At 41.7% G+C, this 18,676-nt stretch overlaps 1 protein-coding gene and 1 long non-coding RNA gene across 4 annotated transcripts in view; one reads left to right on the top strand and one right to left on the bottom strand.

Annotated features, from left to right (window-relative positions):
• LOC117196404 (uncharacterized) overlaps nt 1-18,676 on the bottom strand; it is a 70,208-nt gene that overhangs the window by 4,336 nt on the left and 47,196 nt on the right. The window contains exons 2-3 of one of the 3 annotated variants that reach the window (XR_004476566.2): nt 5,241-5,336; nt 3,066-3,259 (exon numbers count right to left, since the gene is read on the bottom strand). The exons of 1 other annotated variant lie outside the window; for it this stretch is intronic. This is a non-coding gene — a long non-coding RNA (uncharacterized LOC117196404). The remainder of the gene's footprint in view (nt 1-3,065; nt 3,260-5,240; nt 5,337-18,676) is intronic. One more of the 3 variants, XR_004476567.2, reaches the window with a different exon arrangement.
• The window catches only part of SLC35F4 (solute carrier family 35 member F4), a 45,052-nt gene that overhangs the window by 20,481 nt on the left and 5,895 nt on the right, over nt 1-18,676 (top strand). The window contains 4 exon segments of the mRNA XM_033404690.2: nt 122-419; nt 5,144-5,363; nt 14,589-14,714; nt 16,608-16,800. Coding sequence (XP_033260581.2) covers nt 122-419; nt 5,144-5,363; nt 14,589-14,714; nt 16,608-16,800 — 837 coding nt within the window.

The raw sequence follows: 18,676 nt of genomic DNA, 5'->3' as shown, positions 1-18,676 counted from the left end.
ATCTGTCTCTTCAAATGAGAGCAGGAGAAAAAAACAGAACACTGGTGATTCTACTGTCTGCCTTTTTGATTGCTGTTTATAACTTGATTTCCACACATTTGTATTCCTTTCCTGTTTGCAGGGGATGATGGAACACAGACTCATCCTGAGGAGAGCAGCCAGGGAAACAGAATCAAGGCTCGCTGCCTATCCTGTACGTCTATGGTTCTGAAGGCCATCTGGGGACTTTTGATCATCCTGTCAGTGTCATCGTCTTGGGTTGGAACCACACAGATTGTAAAAATTACTTATAAGAACTTCTACTGTCCATTTTTCATGACTTGGTTTTCAACAAACTGGAACATTATGTTTTTCCCAGTCTATTACTCTGGTCATCTGGCCACTGCTCAAGAAAAGCAATCTCCAATGAAAAAATTCAGGTAGGTTTCATGTTAAATGGCCAGTAGGAGATGGTTTGAAATAATTTCATGCAAATACGCGTAATTTCATCTCTTTGGAATATGAGTTGAGTTGAGGAGTGTGGAGAGGCAGGATCTAAGGTCGGTAGTAAACATATTAACATGAGGAAACAGAATCGGTACCACCCCCAAAATTATTAAGTGTCTACAACATGCCAGGCCCTGTGCTGGTGCTTTTGTGTATCTTAGCTTATTCACCATCATTGGTGGTAACAGCCACGTTTTAAGACGGTGTTAGTTATCCCCATTTTAACACAAGAGGTAATAGGTTTGGAGAGATTCAGGGACTCGTCCACGGTCACACACTTACAAATAATGGAACCCAGATTTTATTTCAGATCAGTTTATCTCTAGCCACGTTTTAAAAGAACAACCCAAGATCTCGAGTCCAGAAAAAAAAACCCAAGAAACTGTATTAATAAGATTATTACAGAAACATTTGCTCAGTATTCTGGACACAGTGGTGTTATAGCAGATGAAATGACTTGGTCTCAGGTAAAGGGAAGTTTGGCCTCGGGATAGTTTAAAAGATGCTGTTCTTTGCTGGCTAGGAGCACAGAGAGCCTTGTCTGTTGGTTCGCTAGCCATGAACTTGATAGCGCCGTGGTTCTAGTGGTTGCTCGGAGCTAAACCTGACTTCTGCAGCCCCATCTTGGGGAGATCAGGAAGCTGGCAGACATGTCATCCAGCCCTGCACAGCACTCAAGGAAGGCAAAAGCAGTGTTCAGGTCAAAGTCCTGTGCTAACAGACAGCTTCTTGAAAGGAAAAGCCAGAACTAAGGAATAACTTCCAGGACGGTCACTCTGATCGCCAAGAGAAAACAGCAGTCTTGACCTCAGCAGATGGCAGCGGGAGAGCGACAGTTTTCTTCACCCACTTACTGCTCCTCAGCAAAATGACAATAAATTTGTATTGCAGGAGCCAAAATAACCTTTCTTTCTTGCCCTTTTACCTAATGAAAGGAAGGAGTGACTGTTACCATTGATGCATTATAAGACTGTCCTTGAAAACTTAAGACACTGTGAAGGCTTTAATCTTCAACTTCCAATTTATCACCAGCTTGGAAGTGCCCGGGAGTATTGAAGTCACCCTGTGAGCTGATTTTCCACGTGTGTCTGTGAACGTTCAGCTATCATTAAAGAAACAAAAACCAATTCAAGAATGATAAATGTTTTCTGGTTTGGAGGAAAGAAAAAAGCCTTATACCTGTTCGGGATTGCTAAAAATACTTTCTATTTCTTCCCATCAAAGTAGACATGATGCTGGGGCATAAGATCTTTATTAATAACAATATTTAATACATGATTGCAAGGGACATGATTATCAGAATAAAATTCTCCCTGTTTGAAAATACCTCCATTTACCCATAGCATGTGTTCCTATGGTTTAGACACACGTGCTGATAAAAACAGCAAAAGTTTAGTCTGGGAAGTAATACCTCAGAACACCTCAAAGCAAGCCAAGTCCGTTTTATTGAAGAGAATACATTTACAAGAGGCTCCTGCTGACAGAAGTGTTGTTTGGGGAATGAGTCTCATCTTCACCGCATCTCTCATGTTGAACTAACTCTGAATTTAGTGAGACCTGTAAGTTGACAAGACACCTCCTCCTGTCAGTGCCTAGTGTGAAGTTGCGCATTTCTGAAACTGAATCAAAGAGCTTTTATTGTCGAGCAGAAAACATTATGAAAACCCCTCCACGTGAGAGGTAAACATTGCCAGAAAATGCTGAGATCCTTGATCTTTTCTCCCTGTAGACTCGTTAACACCATCTGCCAAGAAGGCACCCCCTGAAGCTCTCGTGGCAGAACAAGGGGAAAATATAGTATATAAGACTGAAAACAGGATTTGTCCCATAGCGCCAGACCCTATACCTATTTCCTCCTTTTCTCTTGAATGCTATGAAAGCATTTCCAGTCTTTTTCTTATCACTACCATCAAAAGAATTTTCAGTAAGGTATCAAATCTAGGTGGTAAGGATTGTTCATTTGGAAGTAGTTTTTGATATGTCAATCATTCCATTTATATACTATCAAGAGAATTCAGTTGCCTCAGGTGAATTTGAAATTTAAGAAGAAAAAAATTATATACCATAGTTTTGATGGTATATCAAAAGGGTATCAAAGGGTAATTTCTTAAGGGAAAAAATCTCTAGAAAGCATGAAACTAGAGCCAAAGATAAATTTGCCATGCGTCAGGAAGCTATGAAATGTGCTTAAGATGTACATACAGAAAGGGTTCCATAACTAGTAGCTGCTGGAACAATGATGAGCATAGTTACGTTATTAGTGTCCCCCGACTTCTAAGCTTCTTTCCAAGTTTTGCCTCCTGTCAATGCCTCTTGTCTAGAAATTCTGATCTCATCATCCCAAGGAGAGACCTACTATTGTTATTTCCTTCTCCATAGAAATCCATCTTTTTTAAAAAAAAAGAAAATCACATTTCCCAGCACTTACTGCCTAAATGGCAAAAGGTTTTACCCAGGTGAACCGGCGTTTGAGTGGAGAGCATTTTTATTAATTCTTGTAACAGCAGTTACAAGTGGGGAGAAGGTTGGCAGTGAGACGAGAAGGGAAGAAGAAAGGGTAACAAGGAGGAAGCCAATACCTGGGGGTCAGGATGAGCCAGGCCAAGAGCCTCTGCCGGGCAGCAGCCCTTTGCCTGGGGGACTCTCCCCATCCATGTGCCTCCACTGGCTTCCCCATGGGGCTGGGTGTTCCCTCTCCTGAATCCAAAGTCTTTGCTGGAGAGCACTCTACCCAGCATGATGGTGGGCTCTGGGAAGGAAGAACCATCACTGGCTAAGACCAGTGATAAGAAAAGAAATACTTTAATCAGAAATGGATTTGTTGTGGTTCTTAATAAACGTGTATTTTAAAGGACATTCAGCAGTTATAGATGTCAGGATAAACCCACGACTCTCCACTCCAGCTCTCCCTGGCAGACTTCCTCACAGAGCAAATCCCTTTGTAAGTACAGAACACAAAATGTGTGCCCAGTTGCTCTATGAAAACTGCTGCTTGCTCTGTGTGTAACTCTGATTTGAGTATCTCAAAGGTAGGGCTTTAGAAAGGCCATCCATTTTATAATACTGTAAATCAACTACACTTCAGTAATACAAAACAGGCCATCCATTTTATAATAATGTAAATCAACTACACGTCAATAAAACAAAACAGAGAGGCCATCCATTTACCTGTGTGTGTGAGCACGTGTAATTTCTGTTTACTTTGCAAAAGGCTTTGCCTCTGGCTTATTTAGTCCCTTCATTGATGTTTTGTCTCCTTCAAGTTAAAATTTAGCTTTGGGAATCCCATTTCCATTTTACAAAAGTCTTTCCATGTTGGTTGTCTGCCACATGAAAGTAAAGTCACCCCATGACTGTCTATGTGTTCAAAATGCATTTTTAACCTTCCCAGAATCACTGGCCTATGATTCCCTGTGCTCTCAGCTGCTTGGAAGCAACGTTTACTATGAGGCTTGATTTTGAAAGCCGTATCCCTGTGCTTGGAGCCTCACCACTTTGTCACGCCCTCCCCCCATGTGGTCCTCCTATGGGGTACATTGCTTCATACATGGGAGGCAAACACTGGCTGGAGATTACTTTGCTTTGCAATACTTTGAGGCATAATTATTTCTCTTCAGAAAGAGCTAGAAGAGAAACCAGAAACTAGTATTACATAGAGCCATTTAAATAGATTTATAAACATTATAAATGTGCAAATATGAATAACTTGTTGCTTTAAACAGAATATTTATACTACTCTTGAAAATACAACGCCTGGCACAAGATAGTTGCCCAATGAAAGCTTGAATGTTCACGTACAACTGAGTGAAAAAAATAAAGCTGAATTTTCAGAGCCTGTTTTCAGTCCATAATCAAAAAGGCACTGCTATTCTATCACTTTTGATGTTGCCTATATGTATCGCTAGCTTCAACATTTTGATTAAAACAATCCTTTGGGCTAAATAATCAATTTAGTCAGAAACCAAGCAAATCAAAGATTTAACTGAAATGACTATTTTTACACAATGAATTCAGACAATTCCTCCAGAATGGCCAGGTGTTTGAACATAAATGCAACCTGAATTTTATTTATTTATTTTACCATTTGGGGGTTATCACAGATGCTTCCTTCATTTTTTTTCTGCCTTAAAAATGCTAGAGGAAAAAGAAATTTGTCCATTGGGCAGATATGTCAGAAAAAGGCATAAAGTTTTAGGAATAATAAAATCCCAAGCTGTGCACGCCTACACGTGATACGTGAGGCTGCATGTGGTCTGTAGCCCATTCAAACAGTACAAACCATCTTGACCCTGTTGTATTCGTCCACTGGGAAAGAATCATCTGTCTCTTCGAATAGCTAGTAATTCCAGCAACCATTCATTTCTGGACTTCTCCGGGCTTCTCTGAGAATGTTTGGCAACAGCAGAATGGCTACCCCCAGGAATCTCCAGAGAACGGGTAGGAAAGGCTTAGCTCTGTGCCTGGGGAGATGTGGACTCCTCCATGGAACCCTTTGCACTCACAGCCCGTAGGTGGCAGAACTGGGTTCAGTAGGTTCCACAGATGAATGATGGGTCTTCAGGGTTTGTGCTCTTGGCTAAAAATGGCTGTCAAGAGTTAGTCTACACAAGATGTGTTAAAATTGATACCTGACTATTAACCTCTATTTCTTCTCTAGGGAATGCAGTCGAATTTTTGGTGAAGATGGTCTGACATTGAAGCTCTTTCTTAAAAGAACTGCTCCCTTTTCTATTCTATGGACTTTGACTAATTACCTGTATTTACTGGCTTTAAAGAAGCTGACAGCCACAGATGTCTCTGCTCTGTTCTGTTGTAACAAAGCCTTTGTCTTCTTGCTGTCGTGGATCGTGCTGAAAGACAGGTTCATGGGAGTGAGGGTAATGGCACACTTGATTCAATGCGTAAGGCCGCATTTAATCATAGATCCTTGGTATCAGGAGAGCTGCTTTGTTTTGTGGAGTTTCTGCAAAACTTTTCCCATTGGTTCTGAGTACAGATTGAAATTTGAAGTTGCGTTAGGACGCCCAGGCAGTTACAACATCATGAGAAGATAAAGAGATTGTTTCCATTGGAATCAGTCCGCTGATTTCAACAGGAGGCACTCAGGGAAAAGAAGTTCTTTTCTTAGAATTAATGGTGTGATCAACTCCTTCTGTCCTCGGGAAAGAAGGGTCTGAGAAAATTAGCCACAGTAAAGATTACGATTTGCTTTTTTTCCAATCAACATATGTTGGGACAACTCCCTCATGTCTTTTCCCCCCAGAGATGGATTTAATTAATATTGGTGGAAGTAGATAAGGTTACCAAACAGTAATTAAAGTCACCAGTAATGGCACGATGCTGTTAAAAGTGGCTATATATCTAGTGTGACTAACTAGATATGGAACTAAAAGCAATAACTCTTACTTTGGGGCACAAATCCTTAATTGAACTGCATTAAACTTCCACCAGCCACTTCAGTTCTGAGTTTATCCCTTTCACAGGTAACATGGATTTAAAAATAAAATTTTTTTTGTATGCCTGATCTTTGTTAGATTGATGGAAAACCACGCAGATGTAAGGAGCCAGACCTCATTCATATAATCTGGTATGCCACCATGATGAAAATATTGAGTAAACAGTTCTTTGAAAGGAAGTCCAAATGAATAGCCTTCTTCCAGAAGATAAACATCACACAATTATTGTTCTCCGAAAGAGATGTCCAAGACTGGATTTGAAACACGTTTTGCTATCAAAATATTGCTCCTGTTGCAATGATTCCAGGGTCCTTGCCCTGCTAAATGCTGAAATTCATGTTTATATTAGAGAGAGTTTGTGACAGGTATCATCCTGAAAACTTCATCTTAATAGCCAATTAGCTAATTCTGGTTGTATCTTGGGAAATGCTGCTCAGAAATTCAGAACTGAAACTTGACATGAACAAGTGAAAAGCTACAGCAGAAGACAACACAAGAAACTGAATCAGTCCATGATACCATTAAACTATACCAGATGTGGTCCCATACTCATTCTCCAAAACTAATCTTAGATTTCACACCCAAAGGGCTTAGCATCATGTTTTCACACATGAAGCATTGGTACTGTCTGTCCACCATCACGTGCCCTGACAAGTACTTGAGAACAAGAACCTTCTTTACATTGCTCACTGATCCATTCAGCTTGGGCTACATAATTTGTGGGCCCCAGTGAAAAGTGAAAATGCAGGCCTCCTGTTGAAAAAAATTGTGACTAGGGCTTCCCTGGTGGCGCAGTGGTTGAGAGTCCGCCTGCCAATGCAGGGGACACGGGTTCGTGCCCCGGTCCGGGAGGATCCCACATGCCGTGGAGCAGCTGGGCCCGTGAGCCATGGCCGCTGAGCCTGCGCGTCCGGAGCCTGTACTCCGCAATGGGAGAGGCCACAACAGTGAGAGGCCCACGTACCGCAAAAAAAAAAAAAAAAAAAAATTGTGAATAGTTTCAACATGGCAACATCAGGGAGCCCACTGCATCTGCACAGGTCATATGCCCATGAAACTAGTTCTACCTCTACCTCTAACACCTAGAATGATACAAGGGACAAAGTAGAGACTCTACATATTTAAGGATATAGTGAATGAACTCATGCTTACAAGATCTTTCTCTTGTCTATCTACTACCACGTTGGATCACCCATGAGTATTTGGAGGGCCTTGTCAGAAGAGAGGGCAAGAAAGGAGATTTAGGGGCTTTTCTGCTCTTTCAGTGTCATGTAAATACCAAAAGGAAATAGATATGTTCACTATTAGATTTACCAGTGAGCAAATCAATTGTATTAGAGTGAATGAATGCATTTAACCATGGAACTTACTTATGCAAGGGGTCATATCAAAAGAAGCTTGATGTTTATTTGAGGACTTTTAGGGGGAAAAGCTCAGCTGTGTAACATTTAAATGGCAGATTTAGGAAATCTGCCTAGAAGCTACAAAGCATTTCTATCTTAAAATTTGCATCTGTGGTGGGTTTAATGGTGGCCCCCAATAAGGTGTCCACACTCTAATCCCCAGAACCTGTGAATGTGACCTTACTTGGAAAAATAGTCTTTGCAGACATAATTAACTTAAGGATTTTGCAAAGAGGAGATCATCCTGGTTGATCTGGGTAGCTCCTAAATCCAATAACAAGTATCCTTATAAAAGACACACACAGGAAAGACACACAGAAGAGGAGAAGGCAATGTGACCACAGAGATAGAGATTGCAGTGATGCAGCCACAAGCCCAGGAAAGCCAGGGCAGCCGCCAGAACCTGGAAGAGGCAGGAATGTAATATTATGCTCTCCCAGAGTTGCTGTTGGGAGCGTGGCCCTGCCCACTTTTGAACTTCTGGCCTCCAGAACTATGAGAGAATAGATTTCTGCTGTTTTTAGTAACCAAGTTTGTGGTAATTTGTTACAGCAGCCTCAGGAAACTAATACAGCATCTGTAAGTAATAAGACCTGATAGAAAAATTGTTGAGTAGCCAATAAGTAGTGGTTAACAAGTAAATACATAAATTAAGACATCATAATGACAAAATAGTAAGTATTAATGTCAGGCATGCTGGGAGAAGTCAGGTATTTTTTTTTTAAATGACAGGAGGTGCTTTACTTCTCACTGTGGAACATTAGGAAGTGTTTAATGCCATGTTCTAGAAGAATGTCAAGGTGTAATTTTAATAATGCCCATAATCAGGCCATGGAATATAAGAAGCACTGAAACATATTCAGCATTTTGCCTTTTGACCATATCAGCAGTTCTTTTCCTTCTGAGACATATTGAGAACATGTATAATTAGGTCATTTGAGAAATTAGAGGAGGACAAATACAATACTGACAACATAAATGCAGCTCTTATTGCCTACACCCATAAATAGGACACAGCCTGTAGATGCCACCCCACTTGGACTACTCTTTTTTTTTAATAGTTAAAGGGTTGCTTTCAGTCATCAAATCAAAATGTATATTTCTGACTCATTCTAAGTCTTCAGTAGCTCAGAAAAAGATAGTTTGGGGATTATGATTCTCATTTGCATGACCCCAAGAATTATCACCCTTAAGATAAAACATATGGCCTCCCCTACTTCTTTTTTTTTTTTTTTTTTTTTTGCGGTACGCGGGCCTCTCACCGTTGCGGCCTCTCCCGTCGCCGAGCACAGGCTCCGGACGCGCAGGCCCAGTGGCCATGGCTCACGGGCCCAGCCGCTCCGCGGCATGTGGGATCTTCCCAGACCGGGGCACGAACCCGCGTACCCTGCATCGGCAGGCGGACTCTCAACCACTGCGCCACCAGGGAAGCCCCCCTACTTCTATTTTTCACGTCAAAATGACACGATGAACCGAATAAAGGATGCTTTAAATTATAATATCAGTAAATACGGGTTTATCTGGAGCACCAGTTGGCCAGCATTAGCAATGCTCCCATAAAAACTAATTATATGTTTTGAATAACTTGTTAATATTTAGTTTCCTTGGAATTTTGATTGAATCACAGATGGAACGGTAGTCTGCCATACATTTAGTTTTCTATTATGAAATTCTTTCAGCCAGTTTGCTGGTGAGTTTTGGTGTGTTAAAAAAAACTCATAAGTAGTTGCTTACAGCTGATGTATGATAATCATGTGGAAATTAGTAAACTTCTTTAAAAGACCTTTCTTTTTAATTGCAAAAATGTTGCTAAGTGAGAATCCAGCTCTTGCAGCATTGAAGATGGGTGTTTTTCCCATCTCCAAGATCCTGTTTTGTTTAGCTAGCATTCTTAAATTCATCAGAACAAGAATATCACTGAATATCAATGACATTGATATTGATCACAGAATATCAATAAAAAAAGGTTCTCCTCAAAAAAAAAAAAATGAGCCACTGCTTCAGGTTTTCTTCTCTATCACTGGCATCCATTTCACTCCAATGAAAAGTAAATGTCAGACTAGAAAAGTAACACCCTTTCTTTCAGATCTTGTCCCCCCTTATTTTTATATTATTAATTGAAAATGTTTGTTCATTTTCAAATTTCCTTGAACATGTGAAGAAAATTGGTGGGCGATGAATGGTTCAGCAGACCCCAACTTTTATAGCAGATTGAGGAAATGAATTTGTGTCCCCCCCTTCAGCTTGGTAGCCACCTATTTTCTAGGTATAATTGGGTCCTTATGTGTTTAGTTTCCCAAACTTTTGGAGACTTTCCTCCATCCGCCAAGAACTGACTGGGGTATGACAGTTAAATGGAATCTTTCATTGCTTAAACTGCTCTTCTCTGAATTCAAATTGGGCTCCAGGGCACTCTAAATCAATCAGGACCCTGGAGCTGAGCTGCTACTGGTTTGTGCCAATATTACATATTTAGATAAGATTCAAGACAATCTTGTTTCCATCTTGCCTCTGATTGGCATTTCTGCAGTTAACTCTTCATTCCTGGGAAGTGCAGACTGCTCTGTCTAGAACCTTCATGCTTCCCTCTGGAGGCAGTAGAGGATGGGTAGTGGGGCTCTTCCCCTTTCATCCTCCTCTTGGCAGGAGAATGATTCATGAATACAGGGAGGGGAAAGCTGAGTTGGGAAGGCTCTCCGATTTTATGCCCTCAAGGAACCCATAACCCCTGTCAACAAGGTGCAGTCAATAGGTCTCATCTACCTTCCACACGTACTCTGGAGTCTTTCCTTCCGGGATTTCTTTCCTTCTCTTCCATCCTGGTCTTCCTTTGGGATCATTTTCAGATGGGTTTTTTTTTATATAAAAACAGATGTGTATGTGTGTGGCAGTGGGGTGGAGGATGGGAATCTTAGTTTGAGTCTCAGGCTTGACCTGCCCCGACCCAGGGACCCACCCACCTCCCCCTCACACACACACACACACACACACACACACACAGAGTATCCGGACAGCTGTGGACTGCCCACCTCTTTCATTTCTCACACGTCAACTCTTGTCCAATTTCAGTGGCTCTGAGTAAAACAGATGGCTCTTCTTTATGGAAGCTTAAATGTAACATGTGGACAAGTTTAAGGATTCTGTGTAGCCATGGTTCCCTGAAAATGGACTCTATCCAAATACACTCAGAGGGAAGAAGGATGATCACCAGTGCAGGTCTCATTGGCCAGACTATGAATGTGTATCCCACCTTCAGCTGCTAACCTTGAGTCTTGAACTTGAGTGCAGTCTGGCCAGCAGTATAGCTTTGAGGCCCCCCCATTTCAGAGCCTGATGTAGGCTTGGGATTCAAGGTCCACTGAAAGCCGGGGAAGCTCCTACCTGCTCCATCCAGCTCCAGAAACAGGGTTAACCACACGGCAAATTAAGGAAAGATGTTTGGGTTACAGTTAGAAAGAGAAGCAGTTAAAGGTTCATCTCAATACCCTGAATCCTAGAAGAGCTGATATTGTTATGCGAATGATAGTTCTGGAAATCGTTCGTCAGTGGGAAACACAGTGACTGTAATGAGGTTCATAAACCCTCCTGGAGATCCAGAGAAGGGCTGGACCCTTTTGGGTTTTGAGGCCCTGAGTCAAAAGAGGAAAACAATGAAGATAAAAGAAAACAAAAATCAGCCAAAAGCCAGCTATTTCTCTAGGTTTTATCTATACAAACTAATTCTTTGGGATGGGAAAGAAACCTTGCTTTCAGGCAGGGCCACAGGTAGTACACATTTCAGTGAGATCACCAAATGTTTACTGTTAAAGCCCTCTTTGGGCTCTAGGAACAGGTCCCCCTCATGGTCCCCCTCTGATTGGCCCTGAGAGTTGACGCAGAGACTCTGGGAGGGAAGTGAGCCCACAGAGGAAGGTAGTTGGCTCAGGTGGTGATGTCGCTCAAGGAGCACGCAAAGATAATGGGCTAAATAAATCCTCTTCCTCAGGGTATTCACCCCAGGTGGGCACACCATGACGCGAGAGAACCCAGAGGTTTAGAAGGTTAAAAGTGAGGCATCGGCCGCTTTACGATCACTATGGTTACTAACATTTTCACCCAGGTCAGATTCAAGTAACGCTTGTGGTGGGTTTCCATCTTATTTAGACACCTCTGGTTGGTTATGGGGCTGCAACTGGAGTAGGTTGTGAGGAGAGCCATGTTTTTCTGAAGCCAAGCAGGTGGTCCCATGACGTGGCACCATCAGCAGAGGAGTCCCTCATGTGGACGCCAATGTGCTCAGAAGCATTGTGTGTTTGTCAGCACGTGGATGTCACACGTGAGCCCTTCTGACACGGTACTTAAAGCGCTGGCTTCCTGCAGGTACATTTCCAGCATCCTGAGCACAAGAAGAATCATTTTGTACTTTTTTTGTTGAGAAGACAGACTAGTAATCTTTCCTTAACGATTGATTACTTCTGAAAACGCACATGACTCAGACCTGTGCTTGGGTTACATATTCTCCAGAAATCTCAAGAATATTTACTCTGCAATTAACCAATAGTTCCAGGCAGAACCACTCTAAGATCATCCAAACAACCACTCCAAATGAGCCTGCCACCCAACACTTCCCTGCATTTTCTAGATTAGCTGAGCTCCCTTCCCTTAGTTCCAACTGTGTAGATAAGAAACATACTGAAAAAAAAATTTTAAACATGGCCATAGAGAACTTGTTCTATCAGATAGCTGTGAAATTTAAATAGAAATGTGGAAAATACTTTCTCTTTTCCCTCCAGGTAACCTATATAACCTATAAATTATTAACCTATAAATACCTGTTCATACCATAGAGAGGAATTTTTCTAACATTGGAAGTATTCAGATTTTCATGCTTTTGGAACTTAACTAACAGCACTGTCTGGCCCCCTGAAGTGAAAAATGCTTCTCTCCGTGACCGCAATTCAAAGAGACACTGGTATAATTGATATGACAATTTAAGTGGTCTGAGCTAATATTTTCACAAGCACTTAAATATAAAATGTAATGGAGACCTTTAAGACGCTCATCATGACAATAATTCTGAATTGCTATAAAATTATGTAAGCTATGTCCACGTCCAATTCCTATCTTGAGAAAACTTATAATAGAAATAAATACAGTGCATATGTATTTTTACTAATGGCTGACTCAGAAAAGAAAGTGTTCCCAACCGGGTCATATCCTGGGGATAATGGTATTAAATGTTCAACACTTTCCAGACAGTGTTTTTGGTTTTTCCCTTTTTTTAAAATTTTTTGTATGGACTGTTTGTTTTCAGAATTCCCTAAGCCAAGAATTATATATTATACACAATTGCTTAAACCCAGATATTGTATATTATAGAATAATTTTAATAATTTTAAATATTAAACAGCACATCATGTTAAAGTTTCATTAGGATTAACACTGTGTTCTATTACCCCTGTCTTGAAGAAACTACCTATTTTTTTGACTAAGAAAATACATCTGATGTTTGGTAAAAAGAAAACAAGTATTAATTCAAATTTATTATCCTACAAGTTCAGTATTTTGAGGGAAATGTATCTGTGAACATGAATGCTTTAACCTATGAACATTAATTAACACAAGAACAAGTCAGAAACTGCCAGTGTTTAACGTAACTTTTCATTTCTCTGACATCAGATTGCCCAAAGAAATGTTGCAAATCCCTGGTTGAACTATAAATCCCCAAATCAAAGAAAATGATAAGTCTCACAGAATTCCCAGGTCTAGGTAACCACTTCACCATGTTTATTTATGAGTCTATGACTTCCTGTTTGGAAAATTTCCTTGACACCTCACATTGTGTGCATTTGTATTAAATTCTATTCCCTATAGTTTGAGGCACAGTCTAACTGGAACACATGGCTAGAAGGTTTAGAGACTGTGATACTCAGTCAGCAAGAGCAATGACCCCCACACACACCAAGCAGCCTCCTGGATAACGCTTTATGAAGACAGTTTTTCACTGCTGACAAGTCGGCTTCTGTTCTCAAGTACTCCTGCTGCTTTTCATAAAAGACGCTTTAGTATGGAGCTGGCTCTGAAACCAGCTGTGCCCTTGCTTTGGGTGGTCATTAACAAAAGAAATGCTTTAACAGCATCTAAATTATATGTGCCATCGTTATCATACTTTGCACTGGCCTTCAGCAAGTCTACAGTTGCATGTTGAAGATCTACATTTTGTTGTAATGAATAATTCACTAATAATATTTCAAAGGGTCAAAAAATATCCCACATGTGAGAAATCTATCTACAGAGGAACTGATTTGCTTGCGAATACTCAGAACTGAAGCTTAACAAAATTGATCACCAGGTAGATTTAAATTTCCCACAAAGTTGCATCATGATTTTAAAGTCAGTGAGACTATTTCACAAGGAAATGACATAGTGTTTCCTATTCCAGGGTTGTCATTTTACTGTTTATTGTAGCTCTAAAATGTTTTCCAGTAGAACCAGTTCAAGGTAAATTAAAGAGATGCCAAGCAGCATTTCACAAAGGAAGTGGACTCCTGTTTGCAATATACCAAGGATCATATTAATTTACAGTCAACCATTATGATTTCAATCAAATTCTTACTATTTCACTTTATACAGCTAATGCTCTAGAATAATTGAATGAAATTATCTTTCTGTGGCTTAATTTGCATGTAAACAAAAAGAAGAACTAGCCTCCGTTTGATATTCCAAGTGACAGTGCAAACTCAGCTCGCTCCTTATAAATCACTCTGAAAGATTATTCTCTTTCCTTTTTTCACTTTGGCCTAAAAGTGTCCTCCTAGCTGCATCAATATTATGTCTCCATAATCAAGTTCTGGTTATGTGGAGATGTTCAGAAACATGCATTGATCCAAGGAGCTGATTAAAATGTATGCTAAATTGTCTGAGGAAAAAGAACAGGGTACAGATGAAAATGCTAAGAAGTGACTTCCTATTAAATTTATTTCACCACTATGGGTATTAATCTCTAGGAAGTTGATCTAAAAATTAAACTACAATTACTAGCCCTTACTTAGAATTTGAGCAGCTTCTATATTTTCTGCCTGGATGTCTCACGAGCATACGGATTTCTTGCTAATACTGACCTTTCCTACATTTAAACAGTGATGTACAAGAGGTAATTGGGTTTGAGGAAGCATGTAGCAACTCCCACGAAGCCTTCAATTGCTTCTCTGGGGTATGGAGGCATCAATTAAAAAATTTTTTCTCTTTGCATTCTACTTGATAGATAGTTGCCGCAATAATGGCAATCACTGGCATCGTCATGATGGCGTATGCAGATAATTTCCACGCTGATTCCATCATAGGAGTAGCATTTGCAGTGGGCTCGGCCTCGACATCTGCACTGTATAAGGTATTTTGTGCACTTCCTTATGTACTCAACTGTCATTTGTAACTTAGACTTTTAAGTAATAAAAGAAGGAAGGACAAAGAAAATCTTGACTAGCAAAAAAAAAAGATGGTTTAAATAATAACAAGTACCAATTATCGAGTACTTGCTACAGGCTGGGTGCTTGCTAGAAATTTTCACCTGTGTTAATAATGCACCTTTATGAGGCATAGGTACTTATCCCCACTTTCCAGATGAGGAAACTGAGACTTTGAAAGATTAAGTAACTTGTCCAAGATCATCCAGCCAGGAAGTGATAGAGCCAAGATTTAAACTCGGACTGGTCAACTCCAAAGCCCGTGGTCCATGCCCCGAACCCTCCCAAATCATCCATCAGTTATAGCAGGAGCCGAGGAAGACTTCTCCCCTATGTTTCTTTAATTAACTCCTGAGGTCATTATTTCAACTACAATGAGGTGTTAAAAATACCTTGAGAGTTTACTGTTTGTTGCATATTAACCCCGTGCCGTGTTATGAGCTAAATGAAGAGCCTCTTTTCCTCTCTGATGGATACTCTGGGTTTGTACTCACAGTTCCTTCTCCCCTGGGGTGGCCTGTCATCAGTGAAAGCTCTATTCGGAGTCACTGTCCCTGACTTCAGAAGTGAGGATTAAGAGAGCAGATCTAAAAGGTTATTCACAGAAGCTCCACTTTTCAGAGCCAACTTTCTGGATGTAGCTAAAGAACTGTTCCACTTTCACCTCTCTTGGGGTTTCAATGAGAAAATCCTCTCTGAAAGGCAGAAAATGCCCTTTGCATCCCCCCCGGATGCCTGTTCCGATTATTCATCAACTCTGCCGCTCAGAGGACATTGTGTCTATTTCCATATCGACATTTCCTCGCCCACTGATTCTGTGACAAGCTTGACAGGTGTTCACTCAATCACCATTGGTGTCTAACTTGCCTCCAACTGAGACTCCACGGAGATGTGTGATGTGACCAAATACCATGAGCACGTGCTCAAGTTCTCTTAAGTCTCTCAAGAGAAAAAAAATGATACGTTTAGTTGAAATTAAAAGCAATACCCGGACTTGCTATATGCCTGGGATGGCTCTTTTATAGAGAGAATTCTCCTGACCATGTTACAGATGTATTCATTCTGGGAGTGGTAATATTTTGCTGACATGCACAAAATCGTATGTGCACCATAGAAAAGAGATACTCTGTGCTACATTGTTTAAGGATTAATAAAGGAAGCAGAGGGGTTAAAAAGCCAAGAAATACGGACCAGAGAACTGGCTCCTCCCCAGCCTGATGTGTGATTTAGGTTAGCTATATATGTCTCCTTGCCATCTTTTTCTACACACAGATTTATAATCCAGAAAACAAAGACCATCTTTTTTTAAATCTGGAGAATACGGTACTTGTGAAAATATTTTAGGCTCAGAGAGAAAAGTGCTTATAAATCCATGGCATTGTTACTATTTCTCTCAGTAATATAATGATAGGCTCTCTCTGTCCAATTTAGTTTTCAGTACCTGTCAAAATAAGGGTAAAATGAATCCCATGCTTGAAGAGAAGAACTGACGGCACCTCAATCCTAGATGTTTCTGGGCTTGTCTGCACTCTTATTTATCATCCACGCCATAGCCATAACTGATGGTGGTGTTTTTCCCAGCGTGCAGTATCCCTGTGGCACAGAAAGTGGAATTCATTTTATGGTATTTGCTGTTTCATATGAAGGCTAGAGGGCATTTGAATTCCTTATCTCAACAGCACATTTAGTGCCATGGAGACGGTGGGATAAGAAGACATAGAGCATAAACCCTGGGCCAGTTAGTTCGTGATGTAGAAATTGCCTTTCTGATACAACAATGTCCCTGACTGTGTGGCTAATGAGTTCCTTTCTCGTTCTAGGTTTTGTTTAAGATGTTTCTCGGAAGTGCCAACTTTGGTGAAGCAGCACACTTTGTCTCCACTTTGGGTTTCTTCAACTTAATCTTCATCTCCTTCACCCCGGTCATCCTGTATCTCACCAAGGTGGAGCACTGGTCCTCGTTTGCAGCTCTGCCATGGGGCTGTCTCTGCGGGATGGCAGGGCTCTGGCTGGGTAAGTGGCCCTGGGTTTTGCCTTCCATTTCCTATGTCACTTGACCTCTCCTTGGAGAGTTAAATTGTCATAGTAAGATTATTCCTTTGGGTACCCCTGTCCTCTATTTCCCAAACTTACCTAACGTTGGTTAATGGTTGCAAAGTTCTTTGCAGATTATTGCTTGATTAGATCAGAGCTATCCAGCTAGTATGGCTCCCATGGGTTAAGTGCTGAGCTGATCACCACGGATCCTCAAGTAGCCTTGTCCATTCTCCATGATGTACTGTATGATGTTATTGTGTTCCATGTGTGGCACAGTGTGTCAGGCGGGGGGGAGAGTGGATGGGGGATGCGAGGGACTCAAAGTGGATCAAAATGGCAGGAGCACCAAGTGCAGAAGGAACTGGGGAGGAAGGAAGGAGATGTCATTCGGGAGGGCAGCAGGTCACGGAGGGCCTGGAACGCCACGTTGAGGGGATTGGCTTTCAAATCCACTTAATGATCTTTAAGCAGGGAGGTGACAGGCTTACATCCGCATTCTAAACAGTCTACTCTGGTCGTGTCTGGAGAATGAGTTTGAGATGGGAAACCCTCACCGAGAAAGAGAAGATGACAGAACAGGACGAGGTAGCCCTGCTAAGTAGGCTGTGCCTAGCAGATGACGAAGAAATAGCCACCTGGAGTGTTTCTCATGTTCTGTCTCCCAACTCCCCATGACTCTGAGGCTGTCTGCTTCACCTGAGCAGCTGGGGGGCTCCCACTTTCCAGCTGCGCTTTCATTTAATGTGAGAGGAACCTCAATATAACAAGCCCACTCTTTCCTCACCAAGCAGTTGAACAACAACAAACACCCAATGACTCAGTGTCTCTGCTCAGAATCAAACCCCTTTCGTTCTGCTCCTCTCCCCCCGTTCCACCCGGTAACAGCACCCTCTGCCTACTCCATGTTCACCTGCCATACTGGACCTGCAGGACATCTGCCGCCCCTCAGTTGACCTTATTTATCAAGGTGACATAGTCTGAAACAGCACTGCAAGTCTTAGGAGGGAAAAAGAATGCCCTTGTTTTCGTTCCCACAAAGACATTGGGTCATCTTCTTCTACTCTGGCCCAGGCCCCTAAGGGGAGCTCTTCAACTAGACAGGAAACACTCACGAGAAAGATCAAACATTAACTGTTATCCTTTAAATTCTACTTTTGAAGACCAAAAATGTGTAGTTATGACCGCTCATAACCTGTGCTAAATTGAGTAGTAGAAATCAATAGCAGTCTTTCCATAAGACCAAAACACCCTAATTAAAAGTGCCTAGATCTCTTCCTGGCCAAAAACAATCTAATTGGGAATAACCATAGCCCAAATTTCACTACCTCTTGGCCCCAGCTGTGACCCGTGATCTCCAGCTTGCTGCAAAGTAGCCCTCCACCCACGTTGATCCCTTGGCACCTCTAATACGTGCTCCTAAACAAGCCTGCTCAGGCTGGGCATCACCCATGCTAGCCGGACCCTGCAGTTCTCCACCAAGCAGCATGATCTCCACACTGCACTGGGTGTAGTGCCACCCAGCTTAGAGCTGCCCCACAGGCTCATCCCCGTGCCTGGAGCCCTCTCTGTGCCAGGGTTGCCCTGGCAAATGAGGAGACAGCCTCTCTCCTGACTGTGTTACACACCCCAGGGTTTTACAATCTTCAGTGCTTCTGCTCTTGAGTTTTTATTGCCACCTTCTCTTCTCCATAGGAATCAGATATGATCTAGTGAGAGCAGGGCTGGAGGCAGATCTGAGAGGCAAAGAGCAGGCTGAACTCTGACCCCACCCCCCATCACCTGTAACTATGGCTTCAATCTGCTTAGGTTCACCTGGCCTCATTCCTGCTCTGGCTTGGCCATAGCCCACGTG

The sequence above is a fragment of the Orcinus orca genome, chromosome 2, assembly GCF_937001465.1.
Source record: "Orcinus orca chromosome 2, mOrcOrc1.1, whole genome shotgun sequence".
NCBI lineage: Eukaryota > Metazoa > Chordata > Mammalia > Artiodactyla > Delphinidae > Orcinus > Orcinus orca.
The sequence above is the reverse complement of the archived record's forward strand: the minus strand, read 5'-3'. Positions and strand labels throughout refer to the sequence as shown.